We start from the raw sequence: 22,341 nt of genomic DNA on the forward strand, positions 1-22,341 counted from the left end.
CTACATCTCAGTCATCTAGGTGTAGCTAAAATGAATGCACTAGCCCGAAGCTTTGTCTGCTGGCCTGGGACATAGCAGCAGAATGAGCAGCTTGCCGTGCACTGTATGGGCCGCCAACACGTACTAAAGATGCCAATAGCAGCACCTCTCCATCCCGGGAAATGGCCTGCAACGTCCTGGCAAAGGATTCACGTGGATTTTGTCAGACCGTTCATGGCCACGGTCAATTTCAGTCACCCGTACTCACTCTTTACGAACCCATGAATCCTTTCGTTTTCTGACTTTTTTTTGAAGTTTGATCGTGTCTTCCATTCCAAAGAAACGGTGTTACTCTGCTTTTTGTAACTCAATCATCTGCACAAGCTGGCTGCAGTTTTTTCATTCGCTGTTCCTCACTGCGCTGAGTTTTTTAAAACTCATCTGATTAGTTGCACTTCAACAAGTTGATAGCCATCTCAGCTTCATCAAAAAATACCTCGTCACCAACGTTATATTTTGTAACTTCAAAACTAATTTAAAAGAAGACACGGGAATCTGAAACATGGGTTTAACTTTGAGTTTACTTTAAGTGAAGCTCGTGTGTATCACGTACGGTAGTGTGATGACATATTTATATGTGCAACCTAGAATGAATTATTTAAACGAATGAGAATGCTTAATCAATCAACAACATATTTATAATCTCACTCGAATATTATTGAAATATTAAATACACAACAGTATCCACTTCTGGATTCCAGGTGCTGGAGAGATCCAATTGCTCAGGAATGACTTGCTGAGTTTTATAGCAAACTTACTTAGCAAGTTTTGTTGTACCAACAACACTGTATCACTTGCACATTAATGGCAGTAAAAGTGATGAGAACTATTCTTTATATCTGCAACTTTATCTCTTCACAGTGGCTTTTATAAGACAAAGCTACAACTCTGACAATCGTATAGCGACTGCCATTTTTCTACTTACTCAGAATAGTTCCTTCCATGAATATTACCTTCTGATAACAGCCTTCCAATGGTGGGACTCCAAGTAGTTCACTGGGGTTTAAGGGTAGAGTGAGAACATTCATCACTGAGGGGAGGAAAGGAATGACTCTGTACTCAGGCTGTGGATACTGGCTCGGGTGGCTGCTGAACCCATTCGTGAAGTAATAGATTGGTTTGTCTGGGTTTAGACGAGCAGCAGACTCCACTGAACACACTGTCAATAATACTGGCTCTACGTTATCAGTCACCCCCACAACCACAGGTTTTGTGGTTGGCAATGAAAGACTGTAAACATTAGCACCAGAATTACCCTCTACCAAGGATACTCCTGAGTTTTGTTCTGAATATAATCATTACCTTTGGCTCCATAAATATAATCCCTGGTGTTTCCTTGGATTAGGAACCTCTGTAACTTCTTTGACTTTTTTCTAGGATAGTTTAAAGATTTAATTTTGAATGGACAGGTAAATGTCCATCTTCTTATAACTATACAGGACACCAAATCTATAATGAAAATGAAGAAGCAGCCCTAACATGGTGTGATGCTGAGATATTTCTTCAGATTACCTGAGAAACACAAAAGCGAAGGACTTACTTTGGCCATGAGTAGTACACGTTTGCACTGAAAATAATCAGTGTCAGTTTGTTTTCATAGAAGAACCAGGATGATAGCTACAAATTTGGTCTTTTTTTTTCCTGAGCCCTAGAAAGATGGAAAAGAGAAATCAGCAGATCTCATTCCTGCTCTAGCCCACATTGACTGGAAATCTGGTTAAAGACTGGGGGCCCTGCAAGAAAATGAATCTCAGGCTTAGATCTGGTGACATACAAGTACTCTGACAACAAATTTACATTGAGTTTTGAACTTTGAATGTTTAGCTTTGATAGATTTTCTCTGATTTGGGAATGGTAAGAGTTATTAAAATGTTATATTTCATGATAAAACCCAAATAATCACCAAAATAGTGGACTGCGAAACATTTAAGTTTAAGGATTATACGGCCTTATAAAGGTCATTCCATAAGGTTCCAAGGCCCATAATGTTCATTATCAATTAAAAATAGTCCATGTATATAGGGCAAATTAGAGTAATTTCTTAGTGATGACTGAAGAGCATGGGGTCAATTTTTATATAAGGAATTAATCTCTCACTACATTTATCGCAAGGTGATCATACACTAAAAATTCAATGAGTTAAAGATTGAAGCAACACACACAAAGGGCTCGAGGAACTCAGCAGGCCAGGCAGCATCTATGGAAAAAAGTAGTCGATGTTTTTGGCCTAAACCCTTCAGCAGGACTGCAGAGAAAAAAGCTGAGGAGTAGATTTAAAAGATGGGGGGAGGGGAGAGAGAAAGACAAGGTGATAGGTGAAACCTGGAGGGGGAGGGATGAGGTAAAGAGTTGGGAAGTTGATGAGTGAAAGACACAGAAGGCCATGGAAGAAAGAAAAGGGAGGAGGAGCACCAGAGGGAGGCGATGGGCAGGTAAAGATATAAGGTGAATGAGGGAAAAGGCGATGGGAAATGGTGAAGGAGAAGTGGGTTGGGGGACATTACCAGGTTTGAGAAATCCTCATAAAGTCCTCATGCCATCAGATTGGAGGCTACCCAGATGGAATATAAGGTCTGTTCCTCCAACCTAGGTGTGGCCTCGTCATGACAATGGAAGAGGCCATGGATGAACATATCAGAATAGGAAAGGGAAGTGGAATTAAAATGGGTGGCTACTGGGAGATCTCACTTGTTCTGGTGCACGGAGCATGGAAGCAGTTTCCTAATCCACATTGGGTCTCACCAATATACAGCAGGCCACACCAGGAGCACTGGGCACAGTATACGACTGCAACAAACTCACAGGTTAAGGGTCGCCTCACCTGGAAGGACTGTTTGGGGCCTTGGATGGAGGAGGGAGGAGGTGTAGGGGCAGGTGTAGTAGCACTTGTTCCACTTGCAAGGGTAAGTGCTGAAGGGAGATCAATAGAGAAGGATGAATGAACAAGGGAGTTGAAAGCAGAAAGTGAGGGGGAGGGGAAGATGTGCTTGGTGGTAAGATCCTATTGGAAATGGCAGAAATTTTGGCAAATTATGTGCTGGACACAGAAGCTAGTGGGGTGGTAGGTGAGGACAAGAGGAACCCTATCCCTGGTAGGGTGGTGGGAGGTTAGGGTAAGAACAGATGCGCATGAAATGGAGGAGATGCAGTGGAGGACAGTGTTGATGGTGGAGGAAGGTAAGACCCTATCTTTGAAAAAGGAAGTTACTTTTGTTCAAGAATGAAAAGCATCATCCTGAGAGCAGATGCGATGGAGATGGAGGAATTGAGAGAAGGGAATGGAGTTTTTCCAAGTAACAAGGTGGGAAGAGATATGGTTCAGACTGCTTTGAGAATCTGTGTGTTTATAATAGACATCAGTAGATAAACTGTCTTCAGAAATAAAGTGAGATTGAGAAAGGAGAGGGAAATGTTGGAAATGGACCAGGTAAATTTGAGGGCCGGGTGGAAGTTGGAGGCAAAGTTAATGAAGTCAATGAGTTCACCATGTGTGCAGGATACAGTACCAATGCAGTCATCGATCTACTGTAGCAAAAGTGCAGGACAGTCACCAGTGTAGGCTTGGAACAGAGACTGTTCCACGTGGCTGACAAACAGGCAGGCATAGCTGAGACCCACACGAGTGCCCATGGCTACACATTTTGTTTGAAGGAAGTGGGAAGAGCCAAAAGAGAAATATTAAGAGTGAAGTCAAGTTCTGCTAGACAAAGGAGAGTGGTGGTGGAGGGAAGCTGGTTAGGTCTATTGTCCAGAAAAAAAAGTAGAGCTTTGAGGTCTTACTGGTGAGGATAGATATGTCGGGGACTGGACATCATTAGTAAAAATAAGATGATGGGAAGAGGACAGTGAGGCTTTGAGAGGAAGTGCGGCGGCAGCCACTTTCAAATTGTCCAATTGCGTCTCAGATAGGAGTTCTGAGAGGCGGGACTGCGCAGGCGCATGAGGAGGCCTGGGAAGGCGGGAAAATATAAAAAGAACGCAGCCTTAAGAAGCGGGCAGCTTCGTTTGCGGGCAGCGGAGTGAGCCAGGAGCAGAGTGTAGGGCTTGGGCTCAGGGGGCTTAGGTGGAAGAGGGCACAGTAGGCTTATCTTTTAGTTCTTGTTATTGTCAGTTATTTGGGAAGTATGAGTGTGAGGGCAGCTTGTTGTTCTCGGTGTCGGATGTGGGAGGTCCTGGAGTCTCCGAGCCTCCCGGACGTCCACATCTGCGCCAGGTGCGCCGAACTGCAGCTCCTGAGGGACCGAGTTAGGGAACTGGAGCTGCAGCTTGATGACCTTCGCCTGGTCAGGGAGAGTGAGGAGGTGATTGAGAGGAGTTACAGGCAGGTGGTCACTCCGGGGCCACGGGAGGCAGATAGGTGGGTCACGGTCAGGAAGGGGAAGAGGCAGGTACTAGAGAGTACCCCAGCGGCTGTACCCCTTGACAATAAGCACTCATGTTTGAGTACTGTTGGGGGGGGACAGCCTACCTGGTGGAAGTGACAGTGGCCAGGCCTCCGGCACAGAGGACGGCCCTGTAGCTCAGAAGAGTAGGGATAGAAGAAAGGGGACCATAGTAATAGGGGACTCGATAGTCAGGGGTTCAGACAGGCGGTTCTGTGGAGGTGATCGGGAGTCCCGGATTGTAATTTGCCTCCCTGGTGCCAGGGTTCGGGACGTTTCTGATCGCGTCCAAGATATCCTGAAGTGGGAGGGTGAGGAGCCAGAGGTCGTGGTACATGTAGGTACCAATGACATACGTAGGAAAGGGGAAGAGGTCCTGAAACGTGAGTATAGGGAGTTAGGAAGGCAGTTAAGAAGAAGGACCACAAAGGTAGTAGTAATCTCGGGATTACTGCCTGGGCCACGCGACAGTGAGAGTAGAAATGGAATTAGGTGGAGGATGAATGTGTGGCGGTGGGATTGGTGCAGGGGGCAGGGATTCAAGTTTCTGGATCATTGGGACCTCTTCTGGGGCAGGCGTGACCTGTTCAAGAAGGACGGGTTACACTTGAATACTGGGGGGACAAATATCCTAGCGGGAAGGTTTGCTAGGGCTGCAGGGCAGACTTTAAACTAGTAAGATGGGGGGGGGGGGGCGGGAATCAATTTGAGGAAACTATGGGAGGGGAGGTTAGTTCACCAGTAGAGCAAGTAAATAGACAGTGTGTGAGGGAGGAAAGGCAGGTGATGGAGAAGGGATGCGCTCAGCCTGAAGATGTAGGGGAAAAGAAAGAAAAGGATAATAAATTTGAATGCATTGTTAGGGATGAAAAGAGAGAAGGAGGTGGAGAGTATCTTAAATGTATCTATTTTAATGCTAGGAGCATTGTAAGAAAGGTGGATGAGCTTAAAGCGTGGATTGATACCCGGAATTATGATGTTGTAGCTATTAGTGAAACATGGTTGCAGGAAGGGTGTGATTGGCAACTAAATATTCCTGGATTTAGTTGCTTCAGGTGTGATAGAGTAGGAGGGGCCAGAGGAGGAGGTGTTGCATTGCTTGTCCGAGAAAATCTTATGGCGGTGCTTTGGAAGGATAGATTAGAGAGCTCCTCTAGGGAGACTATTTGGGTGGAATTGAGGAATGGGAAAGGTGTAGTAACACTGATAGGAGTGTATTATAGGCCACCTAATGGGGAGTGTGAGTTGGAAGAGCAAATGTGTAAGAAGATAGCAGATATTTGTAGTAAACACAAGGTGGTGATTGTGGGAGATTTTAATTTTCCACACGTAGACTGGGAAGCTCATTCTGTAAAAGGGATGGATGGTTTAGAGTTTGTGAAATGTGTGCAGGATAGTTTTTTGCAACAATACATAGAAGTACCGACTAGAGATGGGGCAGTGTTGGATCTCCTGTTAGGGAATGCGATAGGTCAGCTGACAGATGTATGTGTTGGGGAGCACTTCGGGTCCAGTCATCACAATAGCATTAGCTTCAATATAATTATGGAGAAGGACAGGACAGGACAGGACCTAGAGTTGAGATTTTTGATTGGAGAAAGGCTAACTTTGAGGAGATGAAAAAGGGATTTAGAGAGAGTGGATTGGGTCAAGTCGTTTTACGGGAAGGATGTAATAGAGAAATGGAGGTCATTTAAGGGTGAAATTATGAGGGTACAGAATCTTTATGTTCCTGTTAGGTTGAAAGGAAAGGTTAAAGGTTTGAAAGCACCATGGTTTTCAAGGGATATTAGAAATTTGGTTCGGAAAAAGAGGGATGTCTACAATAGATATAGGCAGCATGGAGTAAAGGAATTGCTCGAGGAATATAAAGAATGTAAAAGGAATCTTAAGAAAGAGATTAGAAAAGCTAAAAGAAGATACGATGTTGGTTTGGCAAATAAGGTGAAAGTAAATCTGAAAGGTTTCTACAGTTATATTAAAAGCAAGAGGATAGTGAGGGATAAAATTGGCCCCTTAGAGAATCAGAGTGGTCAGCTATGTGTGGAGCCGAGGGAGATGGGAGAGATTTTGAATGATTTCTTCTCTTCGGTATTCACTAAGGAGAAGGATATTGAATTGTGTAAGGTGTGGGAAACAAGTAAGGAAGTTATGGAACCTATGACAATTAAAGAGGTGGAAGTACTGGTGCTTTTAAGAAATTTAAAAGTGGATAAATCTCTGGGTCCTGACAGGATATTCCCCAGGACCTTGAGGGAAGTTTGTGTAGAGATAGCAGGAGCTCTGACAGAGATCTTTCAGATGTCATTAGAAACGGGGATTGTGCCAGAGGATTGGCGTATTGCTCATGTGGTTCCATTGTTTAAAAAAGGTTCTAGAAGTAAGCCTAGCAATTATAGACCTGTCAGTTTGACATCAGTGGTGGGTAAATTAATGGAAAGTATTCTTAGAGATAGTATTAATAATTATCTGGATAGACAGGATCTGATTAGGAGTAGCCAGCATGGATTTGTGCGTGGAAGGTCATGTTTGACAAACCTTATTGAATTTTTTGAAGAAGTTACAAGGAATGTTGACAAGGGTAAGGCAGTGGATGTAGTCTATATGGACTTAAGCAAAGCCTTTGACAAAGTTCCACATGGAAGGTTAGTTAAGAAGGTTCAGTCGTTAGGTATTAATGCTGGAGTAATAAAATGGATTCAACAGTGGCTAGATGGGAGATGCCAGAGAGTAGTGGTGGATAATTGTTTATCGGGATGGAGGCTGATGACTAGCGGGGTGCCTCAGGGATCTGTTTTGGGCCAAATGTTGTTTGTGATATACATAAATGATCTGGATGATGGGGTGGTAAATTGGATTAGTAAGTATGCCGATGATACTAAGGTAGGAGGTGTTGTGGATAATGAGGTGGGTTTTCAAAGCTTGCAGGGAGATTTATGCTGGTTAGAAGAATGGGCTGAACGTTGGCAGATGGAGTTTAATGCTGAGAAGTGTGAGGTTCTACATTTTGGCAGGAATAATCCAAATAGAACATACAGGGTAAATGGTAGGGCATTGAGGAATGCAGAGGAACAGAGAGATCTAGGAATAACAGTGCATAGTTCCCTGAAGGTGGATTCTCATGTAGCTAGGGTGGTGAAGAAGGCTTTTGGAATGCTGGCCTTTATAAATCAAAGTATTGAGTACAGAAGTTGGGATGTAATGTTAAAATTGTACAAGGCATTGGTAAGGCCAAATTTAGAATATTGTGTGCAGTTCTGGTCACTGAATTATAGGAAAGATATCAATAAATTAGAGAGAGTGCAGAGACGATTTACTAGGATGTTACCTGGGTTTCAGCACTTAAGTTACAGAGAAAGGTTGAACAAGTTAGGTCTCTATTCATTGGAGCGTAGAAGGTTGAGGGGGGATTTGATCGAGGTATTTAAAATTTTGAGAGGGATAGATAGAGTTGACGTGAATAGGCTGTTTCCATTGAGAGTAGGAGGGATTCAAACTAGAGGACATGATTTGAGAGTTAGGGGGCAGAAGTTTAAGGGAAACACGAGGGGGTATTTCTTTACTCAGAGAGTGATAGCTGTGTGGAATGAGCTTCCTGTAGAAGTAGTAGAGGCCAGTTCAGTTGTGTCATTTAAGGTAAAATTGGATAGGTATATGGACAGAAAAGGAGTGGAGGGTTATGGGCTGAGTGCGGGTAGGTGGGACTAGGTGAGATTAAGAGTTCGGCATGGACTAGGAGGGCCGAGTTGGCCTGTTTCCGTGCTGTGATTGTTATATGGTTATATGGTTATATGGGGCACAGGGAACCTGAAATCTTTGAAAAGATCAAGAGCATGTGAAGTGCCACAGAAATAACATCAGAGATTGTGGTGACATTAGACATAATCTTCCAAAAATCATTGGACACTGGCGCCAGAGGACTGGAAAATTGCAAATGTCACTTCACTCTTTAAGAAAGGAGGAAGGTAGCAGAAAGGAAATTACAGACCAGTTGGCCTCACGTCAGTGGTTGGGAAAATGTTAGAGTCATTTGTTAAGGATGAGTTGATGGAGGGCTTGGTGACACAGGACATGATAGTACAAAGTCAGCATGGTTTCCTTTAGGGAAAATCTGCCTTACGAACCTGTTGGAATTCTTTGAGGGGATTACAAGTAGGATAGATAAAGGGGATGTAGTGGATGTTGTATATTTAAACCTTCAGAAGGCCTTTGATAAGGTGCCACACATGAGGCTGCTTACCAAGTTAAGAGTCCATAGTATTACAGGAAAATTACTAACGTGGTTAGAGCATTAGCTGATTGGTAGGAGGCAGACAGTGAAAATAAAAGGATCCTTTTCTGGTTGGCTGCCAGTGACTAGTGGTGTTCAGAAGGGTTCGGTCTTGGGACCACTTCTTTTTATACTGTATATATATATATATATATGATTTAGAAGATGGAATAGATGGCTTTGTTGCCAAGTTTGCAATACTATGAAGATTGATCGAGGGAAAGGTAGTGTTGAGGAAACAGGTAGGATGCAGAAGGACTTCGACACATCAGGTGAATGGACAAGAAAGTGGCAAATGAAATGCAATGTTGAAAAATGCATGGTTATGCATTTTGGAAGTAGAAATAAATGTGGGGACTATTTTCTAAATGGGGAGAAAATCCAGAAATCTGAGATGCAGAGGGACTTGGGAGTCTGTTTACAGAACACCCTGAAAGCTAACTTGCAGATTGAGTCGGTGGTGAGGAAGGTAAAAGCAATGTTAGCATTCATTTCAGGAGGTCTGGAATACAAGAGCAGGGATGTGATGCTGAGGCTCTATAAGGCATTGGTGAGGCCTCACCTTGAGTATTGTCAGCAGCTTTGGACTCCTTATCTAAGAAAAGATGTGCTGGTATTGGAGAGGGTTCAGAGGAAGTTCAGAAGGATGGTTCCAGGAATGAAAGGATTACCATACGAGAAATGTTTAATGGTTCTGTTCCTGTACTTGCCGGAATTTAGGATGGGGGAAGGGGATCTTACTGAAACTTTTCGAATGTTGAAAGGCCTAGACAGGGTAGATGTGCAATGGATGTTTCACGTGGTGGAGGAGTCTAGGACAAAAGGGTACTGCCTCAAGATAGAGGGACATCCAATTAAAACAGAGAGAGGTGGAGAAATTTCTTTTGCCAGAGGGTGGTGAATTTGTGGAATTTGTTTCCACGTGTAGCTGTGGAGGCCAGGTTGTTGGGTGTATTAAGGCAGAAATTGATAGGTTCTTGATTGGAAATGGCACCAAATGTTACAGGGAGAAGGCTGGGAACTGGGGTTGAGGAGGAGATAAAAAAAGGGATCACCCATGATTGAATGGTGGAGCAGATGGTCAAATTCTGTTCCTAAGTCCTATGGTCTTAAGTAGGCAGGAGGGGGAGGTATGCAGATATCAGTTTAGTGGGGCAGGAACAAGATGAAACAATGGGCCTACCTGAACAAATAGGTTAGTGGATCTTGGGTAGAAGGTACAAACAGGAGGTGCAGGGTGCAGGAACCCTGAGGTTGGTGGCAGTGGTGGGGTTCCCCTGAGTTAATATGGTCAGTGATGGTGTGGAAGACAATGTGTCCTGTTCGAAGGGTCAATCGGAGGAGGCGTCTGAGAGTTGGCGCTGGGCCTCAGTAAGGTAGAGGTCAGTACGCCAGACTTTTACAGCACCTCCCTTATCTGTGGGTTTGATAGTGAGGCTAAAGATTGCTGGAATATTAAGCCATAAGAATACAAAACTACTAAGACAAGCTTGCAGATAAGTCAAATAGTCAGAACTGTGCTGGACAGATTACCATCCAATTAGAATGAAGAACAACTATCATGATTTTTCCAACTGGAAAGGTTTTTTGAGAGCTACATTGACCCAGTGTAAGAATCTTTACTTGTTTTACACATTCAATATTTTCTTTTTAAAGAGAAATATTCCAAAAGCCCAAAAGAATGAGTGTTCAAATCTAAAGAGGAAAATATAAGGGGAAGGACTCCAGCAAGATAAAGCAGTGATCCAATCTCAAGTATAGTATACAATCTGGGAGACCACTGAGATCATGACCTGGCAAAAATGAGCATATTTTAGAGTAAACTACAGTTCTAAAAACAAAAATGATAGGTATCACTAATATGGACCTGGCTAGTATAAGCTCAATATAGAATATTAAAGCAAAATTTGATGAGGCCTTTAGTCATATGAAATAAAATTATTGATCACAGAACGAACCAGCAACCATTGGTAGGCTCTATCAAAGAGCAGGACCTCATGAAGTAAATCTCATTGCAGGGGCCAATGAGATAACATGGTGGTTTATTTCTATTGTTCCTGGTTGTTTGTTTTGCATGTCTCTTAGAGCACAACAAACGAGAAATGCATTGTGGCCTGCAGATAACAGAAATATGAGATAAAGTAAAGAATGTTTAGAATCAGGTTTGTTATCACTGACCAACATCATGAAATTTGCTATTTTGCAGTGGTTGTATAGTATAATAGATATTATGTTCTATAACATACAATTTTATACGTAAAATCAAATAAGTGGTGCAAAACCAGCATTGAGTGACACTGAATTTTATTATTCATTCCTGTCTTCCATTTCATCTGCAAGACCTAAGGTGGAGCATATTTGATGGGTCACAATGCACATCCCCAAAGAATGGACAAAGTACACCAAACATTGCCCTCATCAATGTTTGTGGTGAACTATGTGCCTGTCGGGACACGCCCCTGCTGACTGCTCCTGTGGCTCCTCCCACAGGCCCCTGTATAAAGGAGACCTGCGGCCTGAAGATCGGCCTCAGTCTCCAGGACCTTGTATGATAGACACTCACTCCTGGTTCCTTCTTCCAGTCAATAAAAGCCGATATCTCGCCTACGTCTCAGTGTGAGTTATTGATGGTGCATCAATTTTATTGACTGGAAGAAGGCTGCTGGAGAACTCGGATCTTACCTTAAGCTCGGCGATAGAGAAGGCCAACGCTCTAGAAGCTGCGCGGCATAACGCCGACGCTGTCCAGTCGCGCGATTCCCCGCCGGTTTCGTGGACGCCTCAGACCCCGCCACCGCCGGCTCCCGGGAGCGAATTCACCAATGCCGCCGCCAGTCGCGATTCCACGAGCTCCCCGACCCAGACCACGGCTGTGGCCCATAAGCAACTCGTGCTTTGTTATTTCTGTGGCCAAAAGAAACATCCTCGACGACGCTGTCCAGCGCGAGAAGCGACCTGCTCCAGCTGCGGAAAGCGGGGCCACTTCGCCAAGGTCTGTAAGTCTCAACCTCGAGCGGAGTGCAGCGCTGCGGGTGAAACGTGGGGGCCGCCATCTTGCATGCCGGGATGTGGGCGGCCATCTTTGTCGACGTCAGCACGCCCCGCCCCCGATCCTCGGATGCTGACCGGGTACCCCGGATGTGAGCGGCCATCTTTGTCGGCGTCAGCATGCCCCGCCCCCGACCCTCCGATGCTGACCGGGTACCCCGACGGCGATCCAACTCTGGCCACTGTGACTCTCGACCAAAGCGCCCCACACCAGCTTGCAAGGTCCATGATGGACATCCAGGTGGAGGGGCATTGGACTGGATGCCTGTTTGACACGGGCAGCACTGGGAGTTTTATTCACCCGGACACAGTGCAACGCTGCGGACTTGCAACGCGGCCGGTCAGTCGGAGGTTCCATTTGGCCTCTGGGTCGCAGTCCGCAGACATCCGGGCGGGTTGTGTAGCGACTTTGGTGGTGCAAGGCACAGTATATCGGGACTTTGAACTGCTGGTCATGCCTAATCTGTGTGCACCTGTGCTATTGGGGCTGGACTTCCAGAGCCATCTCGAAAGTGTGACTATGGTATACGACGGGCCCCTCCCACCACTCACTGTCAAGAATCCTCAGTTTTGTGGGACTTCTTCACATACCCCGCTACTGACCACACACACACACGGACACACACATCCCATCCAGAACCAGGCCAACAGCTGCGCTACCGACACTTGCAGCCTCTCCACTCTCAAGATCCCTCCCCCACCGCTGTTCGCCAACCTGACCCCCGACTGTAAACCTGTGGCAACCAAAAGCAGGAGGTACAGCGCGGGGGACCGGGCCTTCATTCAGTCGGAGGTGCAGCGGCTGCTCAGGGAGGGGATCATTGAGCCGAGCACAAGCCCTTGGAGGGCCCAGGTGGTTGTTGTTCGGACTGGGCAGAAAAATAGGATGGTGGTGGACTATAGTCAAACCATCAATAGGTTTACGCAGCTTGACGCATACCCCCTACCCCGCATCGCGGATATGGTCAACCAGATTGCTCAGTATAAGGTGTACTCGACAATAGATCTGAAATCCGCTTATCACCAGCTCCCCATCTGCCCAGAGGACCGCCCCTACACCGCCTTCGAGGCGGGCGGCCGGCTCTATCACTTCCTGCGCGTCCCTTTCGGTGTCACGAATGGTGTCTCTGTCTTCCAGAGGGAAATGGACCGGATGGTGGACCAGTACCAACTGCAGGCCACATTTCCCTATCTGGATAACATCACCATCTGTGGTCATGACAGGCCAGATCACGACGCCAACCTCCAACGGTTTCTCCAAGTGGCCGCAGCTCTGAACCTTACTTATAACAGGGACAAGTGTGTTTTTGGTACCACCCGCCTTGCTATACTTGGGTATGTCGTGGAAAACGGGGTTATTGGGCCTGATCCCGAACGTATGCGCCCCCTGTTAGAGCTCCCTCTTCCCACCACTCTCAAGGCCCTCAGACGGTGCCTGGGGTTTTTTTCCTATTACGCCCAATGGGTCCCCCATTACGCAGACAAGGCTCGCCCCCTGGTCAAGTCTACCTCGTTTCCCCTCTCTGCTGAGGCCTGCGCGGCCTTCAACTGCATTAAAGCGGACATTGCCAAAGCTACGATGCATGCAGTGGACGAGACCGCTCCCTTCCAAGTGGAGTGTGATGCCTCCGATTTCGCTCTGGCTGCTACCCTTAATCAGGAAGGCAGACCAGTAGCATTCTTTTCTCGCACCCTCCAAGGCTCTGAAATTCGGCACTCCGCGGTGGAGAAAGAAGCCCAGGCCATAGTGGAGGCTGTTAGGCACTGGAGGCACTATCTTGCCGGCAAAAGATTCACTGTGCTGACCGACCAGCGCTCGGTTGCGTTCCTGTTCAGCAACCAACAGCGGGGCAAGATCAAAAATGATAAGATTTTGCGGTGGAGGATAGAACTCTCCACCTACACCTATGATATCCTGTACCGGCCTGGCAGACTCAATGAGCCCCCTGATGCCCTATCCCGGGGAACATGTGCTAGCACACAGCTCGACCAGCTGTACGCCCTTCATGCACAACTTTGCCATCCGGGGGTCACCCGATTTTACCATTTTGTGAAAGCTCGGAACCTGCCGTACTCCCTGGAGGACATCAGGACGATGACCAGGGACTGCCAAATTTGTGCCGAGTGCAAACCGCACTTCTACTGTCCTGACACGGCACAACTTGTCAAGGCCACCCGCCCTTTTGAACGCCTGAGTGTTGACTTTAAGGGCCCCCTTCCCTCCACTGACCGCAATGTCTATTTTCTCAGTGTTATTGACGAGTTCTCACGGTTCCCCTTTGCCATCCCCTGCCCCGACACCACTGCCACGTCCGTCATAAAAGCCCTGCGCCAGCTCTTCACTCTGTTCGGGTATCCCTGCTATATCCACAGTGATAGAGGGTCCTCCTTTATGAGTGAGGAGCTGCGCCAGTATTTGCTAGCTAGGGGCATTGCTACCAGTCGGACCACGAGTTATAATCCCCGGGGTAATGGCCAGGTAGAGCGGGAGAATGCCACAGTGTGGAAGGCCACACTTTTAGCCCTTAAGTCCAAAGGGTTGCCGGTCTCTCGATGGCAGGAGGTCCTCCCTGAGGCACTGCACTCTATCCGCTCTCTGTTATGTACGTCCACCAATGCCACCCCTCACGAACGCCTATTCTCTTTTCCCAGGAAGTCTGTCACTGGGACCACCCTACCAGTTTGGCTGACGTCCCCGGGGCCAGTGCTGCTCCGGAAACATGTGAGGAGCAATAAATACTCCCCGCTGGTGGAGAGGGTTCACCTTCTCCATGCGAACCCCCAGTATGCTTACGTGGTCTTACCTGATGGGCGGGAGGACACGGTCTCCATCCGCGACCTGGCACCCGCAGGTGCAGCAGACCACTACCCTGAAGGCTCTCCGGTAACTGTGAACCCTGCACCAGAGGTGACACCGTACTCACCAGGCCCTACACAGACTCCTCACGACACTTGTATACCGGGCGTTTCGTACGCATTTATACCAGGCGCCTCGCACATGCATGAGGGATCACCGGCGCCTAGTGGGCAAGAACACGCGCAACCCCCGTCCCCTGTGCAATCGCCAATGTTGCCGGCACCTATGCGGTCACAGCCGGTGCTACGTAGATCGCAGCGACAGATTCGACCGCCTGATCGGCTTGACTTGTAAGAACCTTCGCTACATGAGGACTTTTTCAAACGAAGGGGGGGTGAATGTGGTGAACTATGTGCCTGTCGGGACACGCCCCTGCTGACTGCTCCTGTGGCTCCTCCCACAGGCCCCTGTATAAAGGAGACCTGCGGCCTGAAGATCGGCCTCAGTCTCCAGGACCTTGTATGATAGACACTCACTCCTGGTTCCTTCTTCCAGTCAATAAAAGCCGATATCTCGCCTACGTCTCAGTGTGAGTTATTGATGGTGCATCAATGTTTTTCACCCTTTGCATGCCACATCGGCTGAACAGAGAAGCACTTTTTGTAATAGACTAAGACAACTGCACTGCTCCAAAGAGCGTTATATGAGATCATTCTTACTCTCGGCCATTAGACCCAATAATGAGTCAACCTATAGCCAGGGAAGTGATGACCCTCTCCTGTTAGACTGTTTGTGGTAACTTGTTTTTTTATTATTTCTACTTCTCTTCTAATATTTGTATATCTGTGCACTTGTAATGCTACTGTGTCACTGTAGTTTCCTTTGGGATCAATAAAGTACCTATCTATCTACACTGTTACCTACCCGTGACATGTGACAGTGGTGTACTTGTCACGTGACGGGTGTTGAAGTTATACTGGACTTGAGGTAATGGTCTTGTGATGGTGGAGTGACGTTATTTTCCGGCCAGTAGAGGTCATGTGACAGGTTTTTTTACAGGGTATAAAAGGAGGACCCCTCCCTGTGTGGAGGGGCAGTTCGTGGCTGGATTTGCCATGTTGACATCATGCCACTGCGTGATTTAATATCATGACGCAGTGTGGTTGAAAGATGGAGTTTTATTTAATGCCTAAAGTTTAAAAGCTCATTGCCAGCAGTTTCTTTATAATATTGCTAGTTGACAATCAGTGGAGAGTGAAGATCGGAGTTCGGGAGTTAAAAGATCGAGGAAAGTCGATCTCGACGGTGAAACAGGTTCGACCTTGTTTGATCCTCATTCGGAAGGAATTCGTTGACTGTGCTCGTGTTAATCCCTGTGAATAGCAGAAAGGATTGAGTACAGTGTGGTAAAGGAAAGGTCAGTGCCTTGAAGCTGTTTCATTTCATCCTCGTAAAATTCTCCGTGGGAAAAGTAGTTCAACTGGGAACTGCAACAAGACGACGTGAAAGAGCATTTAAATCAACTTAAAAAGTCTCTCCCTTAAATGGACTGTAAGAATTTTGAACTTTTGCAATACTACTTTGAAGAACGGTTTTTGCAACATCGCTTTAAGAACTGTTTAAGCTTCATTGCTTTAAGAACTGTTTAAGCTGCCGCACAGCAGCAGATTTCCGGTTATGTTAGTGATTTGTTTACTTTTGGGGGGTTTGTTTTTCAGTATTTAATAAATGTTTTGTTTGTTATAAAACCCCTGCCTCGCTCATATATTTATTGTTGCTGAATCTGTAACAACACACACAAAACGCTGGTGGAACACAGCAGGACAAGCAGCATCTATAGGGAGAAGCACTGTCGACGTTTCGGGCCGAGACACTTCATCAGGAAGAGAAGATTGTAAGAGATTTGAAAGTAGTGGGGGGAGGGGGAAATGCAAAATGATAGGAGAAGACGGGAGGGGGTGGGATGAAGCTAAGAGCTGGAAAGGTTATTTGCGAAAGTGATACAGAGTCGGAGAAGGAAAAGGACCATGGGATGGGAGGCCTAGGGAGAAAGAAAGGGGGAGGGGGGAGCACCAGAGGGAGATGGAGAACAGGCAGAGTGATGGGCAGAGAGAGAAAAAAAAAACAACTAAATATGTCAGGGATGGGGTAAGAAGGGGAGGAGGGGCATTAACGGAAGTTAGAGAAGTCAATGTTCATGCCATCAGGTTGGAGGCTACCCAGCCGGTATATAAGGTGTTGTTCCTCCAACCTAAGTTTGGATTCATCTTGACAGTAGAGGAGGCCATGGATAGACATATCAGAATGCGAATGGGACGTGGAATTAAAATGTGTGGCCACTGGGAGATCCTGCTTTCTCTGGCAGACCGAGCGTAGGTGTTCAGCGAAATGGTCTCCCACTCTGCATCAGGTCTCACCAATATATAAACGGCCACACCAGGAGCACTGGACACAGTATACCACACCACTTTCTGGTTTCCGTAGTGCTTGGTAGTGGGATCCCGCACATCTTTCCCTCACCCCCTCTTTCTGCTTTCTGCAGGGATCGCTCCCTATGCGACTCCCTTGTCCACTCATCCCCCCCCCCCCCCCCCCCCACCGAGCTCCCTCCTGGCACTTATCCTTGTAAGCAGAACAAGTGCTTCACCTGCCTTTACACTTCCTCCCTCACTGCCATTCAGGGCCCCAGACAGTCCTTCCAGGTGAGGCGACACTTCACCTGTGGGTCGACTGGTGTGGTATACTGCGTCTGGTGCTCAGTGTGGCCTTTTATATACTGGTGAGACGTGAACAATGTGTGTCTAGGGCTGGTATGCTTTGGGGTTCAACCAAACAGGAACCTTTGGTCGGGATGTTCCGTGGATGACTCACATTCCGAAGTTGGACAACATGGGTCATTACCTTAGCCAAAGTGAAGGCTCCCTTTCGTGAACAATGTACGTCTAGGGTCAGTATGATTTGGGGTTCAACCAAACAGGAATGTTGTGATGTTCCACGGCTGACTCACGTTCCTAAGTTGGACAACACAGGTCCTTACCTTAACCAAAGCCAAAATACACCTTCCAGCATGGCACACTGCTTTTACAGAAAACTGCTAACATAAACTACCTCACAGCATAGCAGTAGAAATCTTAACCAGGGTGTTACACTAGAATTCTATTGTATTTATTTTTACCTGTACATGCCTGCAAGAAAATGAATGTGTACATTCACATAATATATGTGTACATTGATAATAAATTTACATTGAATTTTAGACTTTGAGAAAATGTTAAGAAGGAGAAAGATTACCATTCACACCTCTTGTGAATAAACATAGTAAACTTTAGTGTGAATGGGACCATCTGAATTTATGACCTTACTCAGCTGAAGGGGAAACTATAAATCAGAAGTATTCTTGATTCACAGGACACCATTGTCAGATGCTCATAACTTCTTGATGTAGACTGTTGGTTGGCAAGGCATGCATTGACAATACAAGCACAGAAGCATTTGGGTCTACACAGTGGTTAACATGGTATTACAGTGGCAGTGACCCAGATTCAATTCCAAATTCCACCGCTGTCTGAAAGGAGCTTATATGTTCTCTCTATGACTGTGGGATTCCTCCTACATTCCAAAAATGTATATGTCAGTAGGCTAATTGATCACATAGGTCTAATTAGGTGGTGAGGCTGGAAGAGTCTGGATCTCTAAATCTAAATCAAATCTCAAGTATCTTCCTCTTGACTAAATGCTCTGCCTTTCATGTCAACTGTAGTTCCTTTACCCTAACGTCCTTTCCCTGTCTCAGAGCGACAAACCCATCCACAATCCCATGCAAGTACTCCCTGGCCACAGGAGTAGTACCAGATGATCAGTGGATGGCAAATATTCTTCTGTTGTTCAAGGTAATAAGGATGATCCTGTGTATTAGGGAACCCTGGGTACACCAGTGAATGATACATCAATAGTGGGCAAACTAATGAAGAGGATTCTCAAGGACAGCATTTGGAGAAGCATAGTCTGATGAAGGATCATCAGTATGGCTTTGTGAGGGGCAGACTATGTCGTTAATCTGATTGAGCTTCTTGAAGAGGTGACAAAACAAATTGATGAAGGCAGAGTGGTGGATGTGGTGTCTATGGATTTTAGTAAGGCAGTTGACAACAGTCTCCATGGTGGGCTCATTTAGAAAGTCAGGAGGCATTGGATCCATGGAAATTTGACTGTGTGGATTTGGAATTGGCTAGCCCACAGAAAACAAAGCAGGATAGTAAGATGGACATTGGTGGCGTTCAGCAGGGATCAGTTCTCGGACCCCTGTTCTTTGTCAATTTTATAAATGATTTGGATGAGGAAATGGAGAGGTGGGTGAATGAGTTTGCAAATAACATGGAGACTTGTGTTGTGGATGGATTGGGAGGTTGCTGCAGGTTTCAACAGATATGAACAGGATTCAGAGCTATGATGAAAAATGGCACATGGAATTCAATCTGGAAAAGTGTGAAGGAATGTACTTTGGAAGACCAAACTCCAAGGTAAAGTACAAGGTAAATGGTAGGTTCCTTAGCAGTGTAAAGGATCAGATGAAACTTGGGGTCCAAATCCATAGGTCTGTCAAAGTTGCTGCTCAGGCTGACAGGTGGTTAAGAAGGGTGGCACAATAATGTAGTGACGGAGTGATGCACGATGTTTTGCTGTATCGGTGACCCTGATTCAATTCCACTACTGTCTGTAAGGAGCTTGTACAACCTCCCTGTCTCCCTGGTGCTCTGGTTTTCTCTCACATTCCAAAGATTTTGGTAAGTTAATTTGTCATTGTAAATTGTCCCACAATTAGGCTGGGTTAAATCCAGAGTTCACAAACACAAGAAAATCTGCAGGTGCTGGAAGTCCGAGCAACACACACAAAATGCTGGAGGAACTCAGCAGGCCAGGCAGCATCTATGGGAAAGAGTAAACAGTCAGCATTTTGGGTTGAGACCCTTCTTCAGGACTGAAAAGAAGTGGAGAAGTCAGAGTAGTAAGGTGGGGAGAAGAGGATGAAATACAAGGTAGTAGGTGATAGGTGAAACCAGGAGAGGGGGAGCCAGAGCCATTTTGGCCAGCCTTACCCATTTCCACCTCTCAACGATGGGATCATACCGTTGGACTTTGAGAGGCCCCTCATTTGGGATTCTCCCATTACTAACAACATCTCAGCATCTGCTCTGTTATGCCCTCTTCAATAGGTTGCCAATTATTCTTCAAAGCTCCAAAGTTACTGGATGGGGTGGAAAAGTAGAATCTTAGGCCAATGATCTTTCATCGTTGTCGGTGACTGGAAAAGGCTGCCAGGGATCCTGGTGATGGCACTTCAATGGACTTAAACTTGTAGGGGATGGAGGGATGGATATGGCCCGTGCAGGGATTTAGTTTAATTTAGCATTGTGTTTGGCCCAGAGTCTATGTTCTTATATGATGAAACTTGGTGACCACATTTAATGCCCACTGTCTTAGTTAGGGGTATGGGGAATAACACTCCGTGTAATACCGAGAGGGCTTTGCATAGGTGAATCCTGAATGCGCGTTGTTTCATTTAAATCATGCAGCTAAAACACCAACTGGAACCGTTTCGCGGATTCATTTCGCTGGGATACAGCTTTGATTGCAACAAGCCTACGTACAGTACCGGAAAAGTTTCTTAAACACTTCAATATGCATTGCAGCTTCTTGGTGGGATTAAATGGTGCAGTGTTTCAGAGTTTATGCCTCCTGGGGGCTTGCAAGATCCCGCTCTCAGCTGCCTATATCCCGCCTCCAGTCCAGCATTCGCCTCCAGGCTCCTCGCCGACCACAGCGTCCCCGCCGCCAGGCAACCGCTTGCTCCCAGCGTTCTGTTTCTGCGGCAACATACGCTGGGCGTCCGGTTACGATGGCAACCTGCACCGGGCTTGGGGGTGGGAGGGTGGTGGTTTGGTGGCGATGGGAAGGGTGCAAGGATCGACTGACTGAAGCTGATCTGGCGAGTGGCCCGTGCAGCCGACAGTCCCCATGAGTTCGCCGGGGGTCGAGGTCAAGCTGGAGGCTGTGATCCAGGTAGGCGGCCAACTTTAATCCGGTGGCCGGCTCGTTGCAAAAGGGCAAATGCCCAAAGCCTGCGGTCCCGGCAAGTTCCATTTTCTGTATTGCACTGCGAGTAACTTGTACAGTCCAGTGGCAAAATAGTCTTGCTCCCACACACCTTGAAAGCCCCCCTCAATGACTGGCTTCGTTTCTTGCCGATGGACGGTACTGGCTGTTGCTTGGATTTGCAAAGTATATGTGAGAGATTGGACAGATATGAACTGTTTTCTCTGGCGCTGTGGGGGCTGAGGGACCACCTGAATGAAAAGTTTATAAAATTTTGAGAGTCATGGATGGGGTAGAACATTTTTTCTCACTGTGGTAATATCAGATACTGTTGCCACAGTTTTAAAACGAAAGGGGGAAAGTTTAAATATTTACGAAGCAAGTTTTTTTTACCAGATGCGCTGTCATGACAAGTGGTTTAAGCAGACAGTACAGCAATATTTAAGATGAACTTAGATAAGACAGGCAAATTTACAAGGAATTGAAGGATATATAGACAAGAGAAAGTCTGCTGATGCTGGAAATCCGAGCAACACACACACAAAATGCTGGAGGAACTCAGCAGGCCAGGCAGCATCCGTGGGAAAAAGTACAGTCGACGCTTCGGCCCGAACCGGCGACTGTACATTTTTTTCCATAGGTGCTGCTTGGCCTGCTGAGTTCCTCCAGCATTCTGTGTGTGTTGAAGGATAGACGGCAGTCTCTGTGCAGACCAATGGAGTTTGATTGTTATCAAGGCCTGCATAGACATTGTGAGTTATAAGGCTTTGCTGTTGGTAAAAGATCTATTGTTCAAAGAGGTTGACTGGCACACGGTGAAGACATTGGAAACTTCCACCTGTTTCTGAGATCCACTGAAGGGTCCCGGACCTGAAATTGTTTTTCTTTCCACAGATACCACCTGATCACTGATTATTTCCAGCATTTTCTGCTTTTATTGTAGGTAACTACCCCACCATTGTCAATCTATCCCAGACCGCCCGCCTTTTGAAGATTTTCCATTGAACCTCACTTCCTGTTTCGAGATCAAAAGACAAAAATGCAAAGCCCTCGGATCTCCTCTCTTAAAATTGAATCATGATATCATTTTCCACATGGTTGCAAGCCATTCTGTCCATTGTCCGTGCTGTTGCTTAGAAACATAGACATCTCCAGCACATTACAGGCCCATTGACCTACAATGTTGTGCTGACCATGTAACTCACTCTAGAAACTGCCTAGAATTTCCCTAAGAGTTTCCTAAAAGACCCTATTTTATCCACCTCTACCACCTTCGCTGGCAGTGCATTCCACCCACCTATCACTATCCGTGTGCAGAACTTATCCCTGACATCCCCCTTGTACCTACTTCCAAGCACCTTAAAACTATGCCCTCTCATGATAGCCATTTCAGCCCTGGGAAAAAGCCTCTGACTCTCACCATGATCAATGCCTCTCATCATCTTATACACCTCTATCAGGTCACCTCTCATCCTCCGTTGCTCCAAGGAGAAAAGGACAAGTTCACTCAATCCATCCTCATCAGGCACATTCTCCAATCCAGGCAACTTCCTTGTAAATATCCTTTGCACCCTCTCTGTAGTTCATGGGGATGATGTCCATCATCGGTAGTCCATCAGAATGACTGACTGCACTTCACAAAGCTCATCAATGGGTGGTTGGGAGTTCCTGGGAAGGTGGAAATACACAAATGCATGCCCCTGCATTTGCTA

At 46.3% G+C, this 22,341-nt stretch overlaps 1 protein-coding gene across 3 annotated transcripts in view; it reads left to right on the top strand.

The window, feature by feature from the left end:
- The first annotated feature begins 20,460 nt into the window (after nucleotides 1-20,460).
- The window catches only part of crocc2 (ciliary rootlet coiled-coil, rootletin family member 2), a 356,976-nt gene continuing 355,095 nt past the window's right edge, over nucleotides 20,461-22,341 (top strand). For all 3 annotated transcript variants that reach the window (XM_059950227.1, XM_059950236.1, XM_059950243.1), the window contains exon 1: nucleotides 20,461-20,596. In XM_059950227.1, coding sequence (XP_059806210.1) covers nucleotides 20,552-20,596 — 45 coding nt within the window. In that variant the 5' untranslated portion in view covers nucleotides 20,461-20,551. The remainder of the gene's footprint in view (nucleotides 20,597-22,341) is intronic.

This window comes from Hypanus sabinus, chromosome 2 (genome assembly GCF_030144855.1).
Source record: "Hypanus sabinus isolate sHypSab1 chromosome 2, sHypSab1.hap1, whole genome shotgun sequence".
Classification (NCBI taxonomy): domain Eukaryota; kingdom Metazoa; phylum Chordata; class Chondrichthyes; order Myliobatiformes; family Dasyatidae; genus Hypanus; species Hypanus sabinus.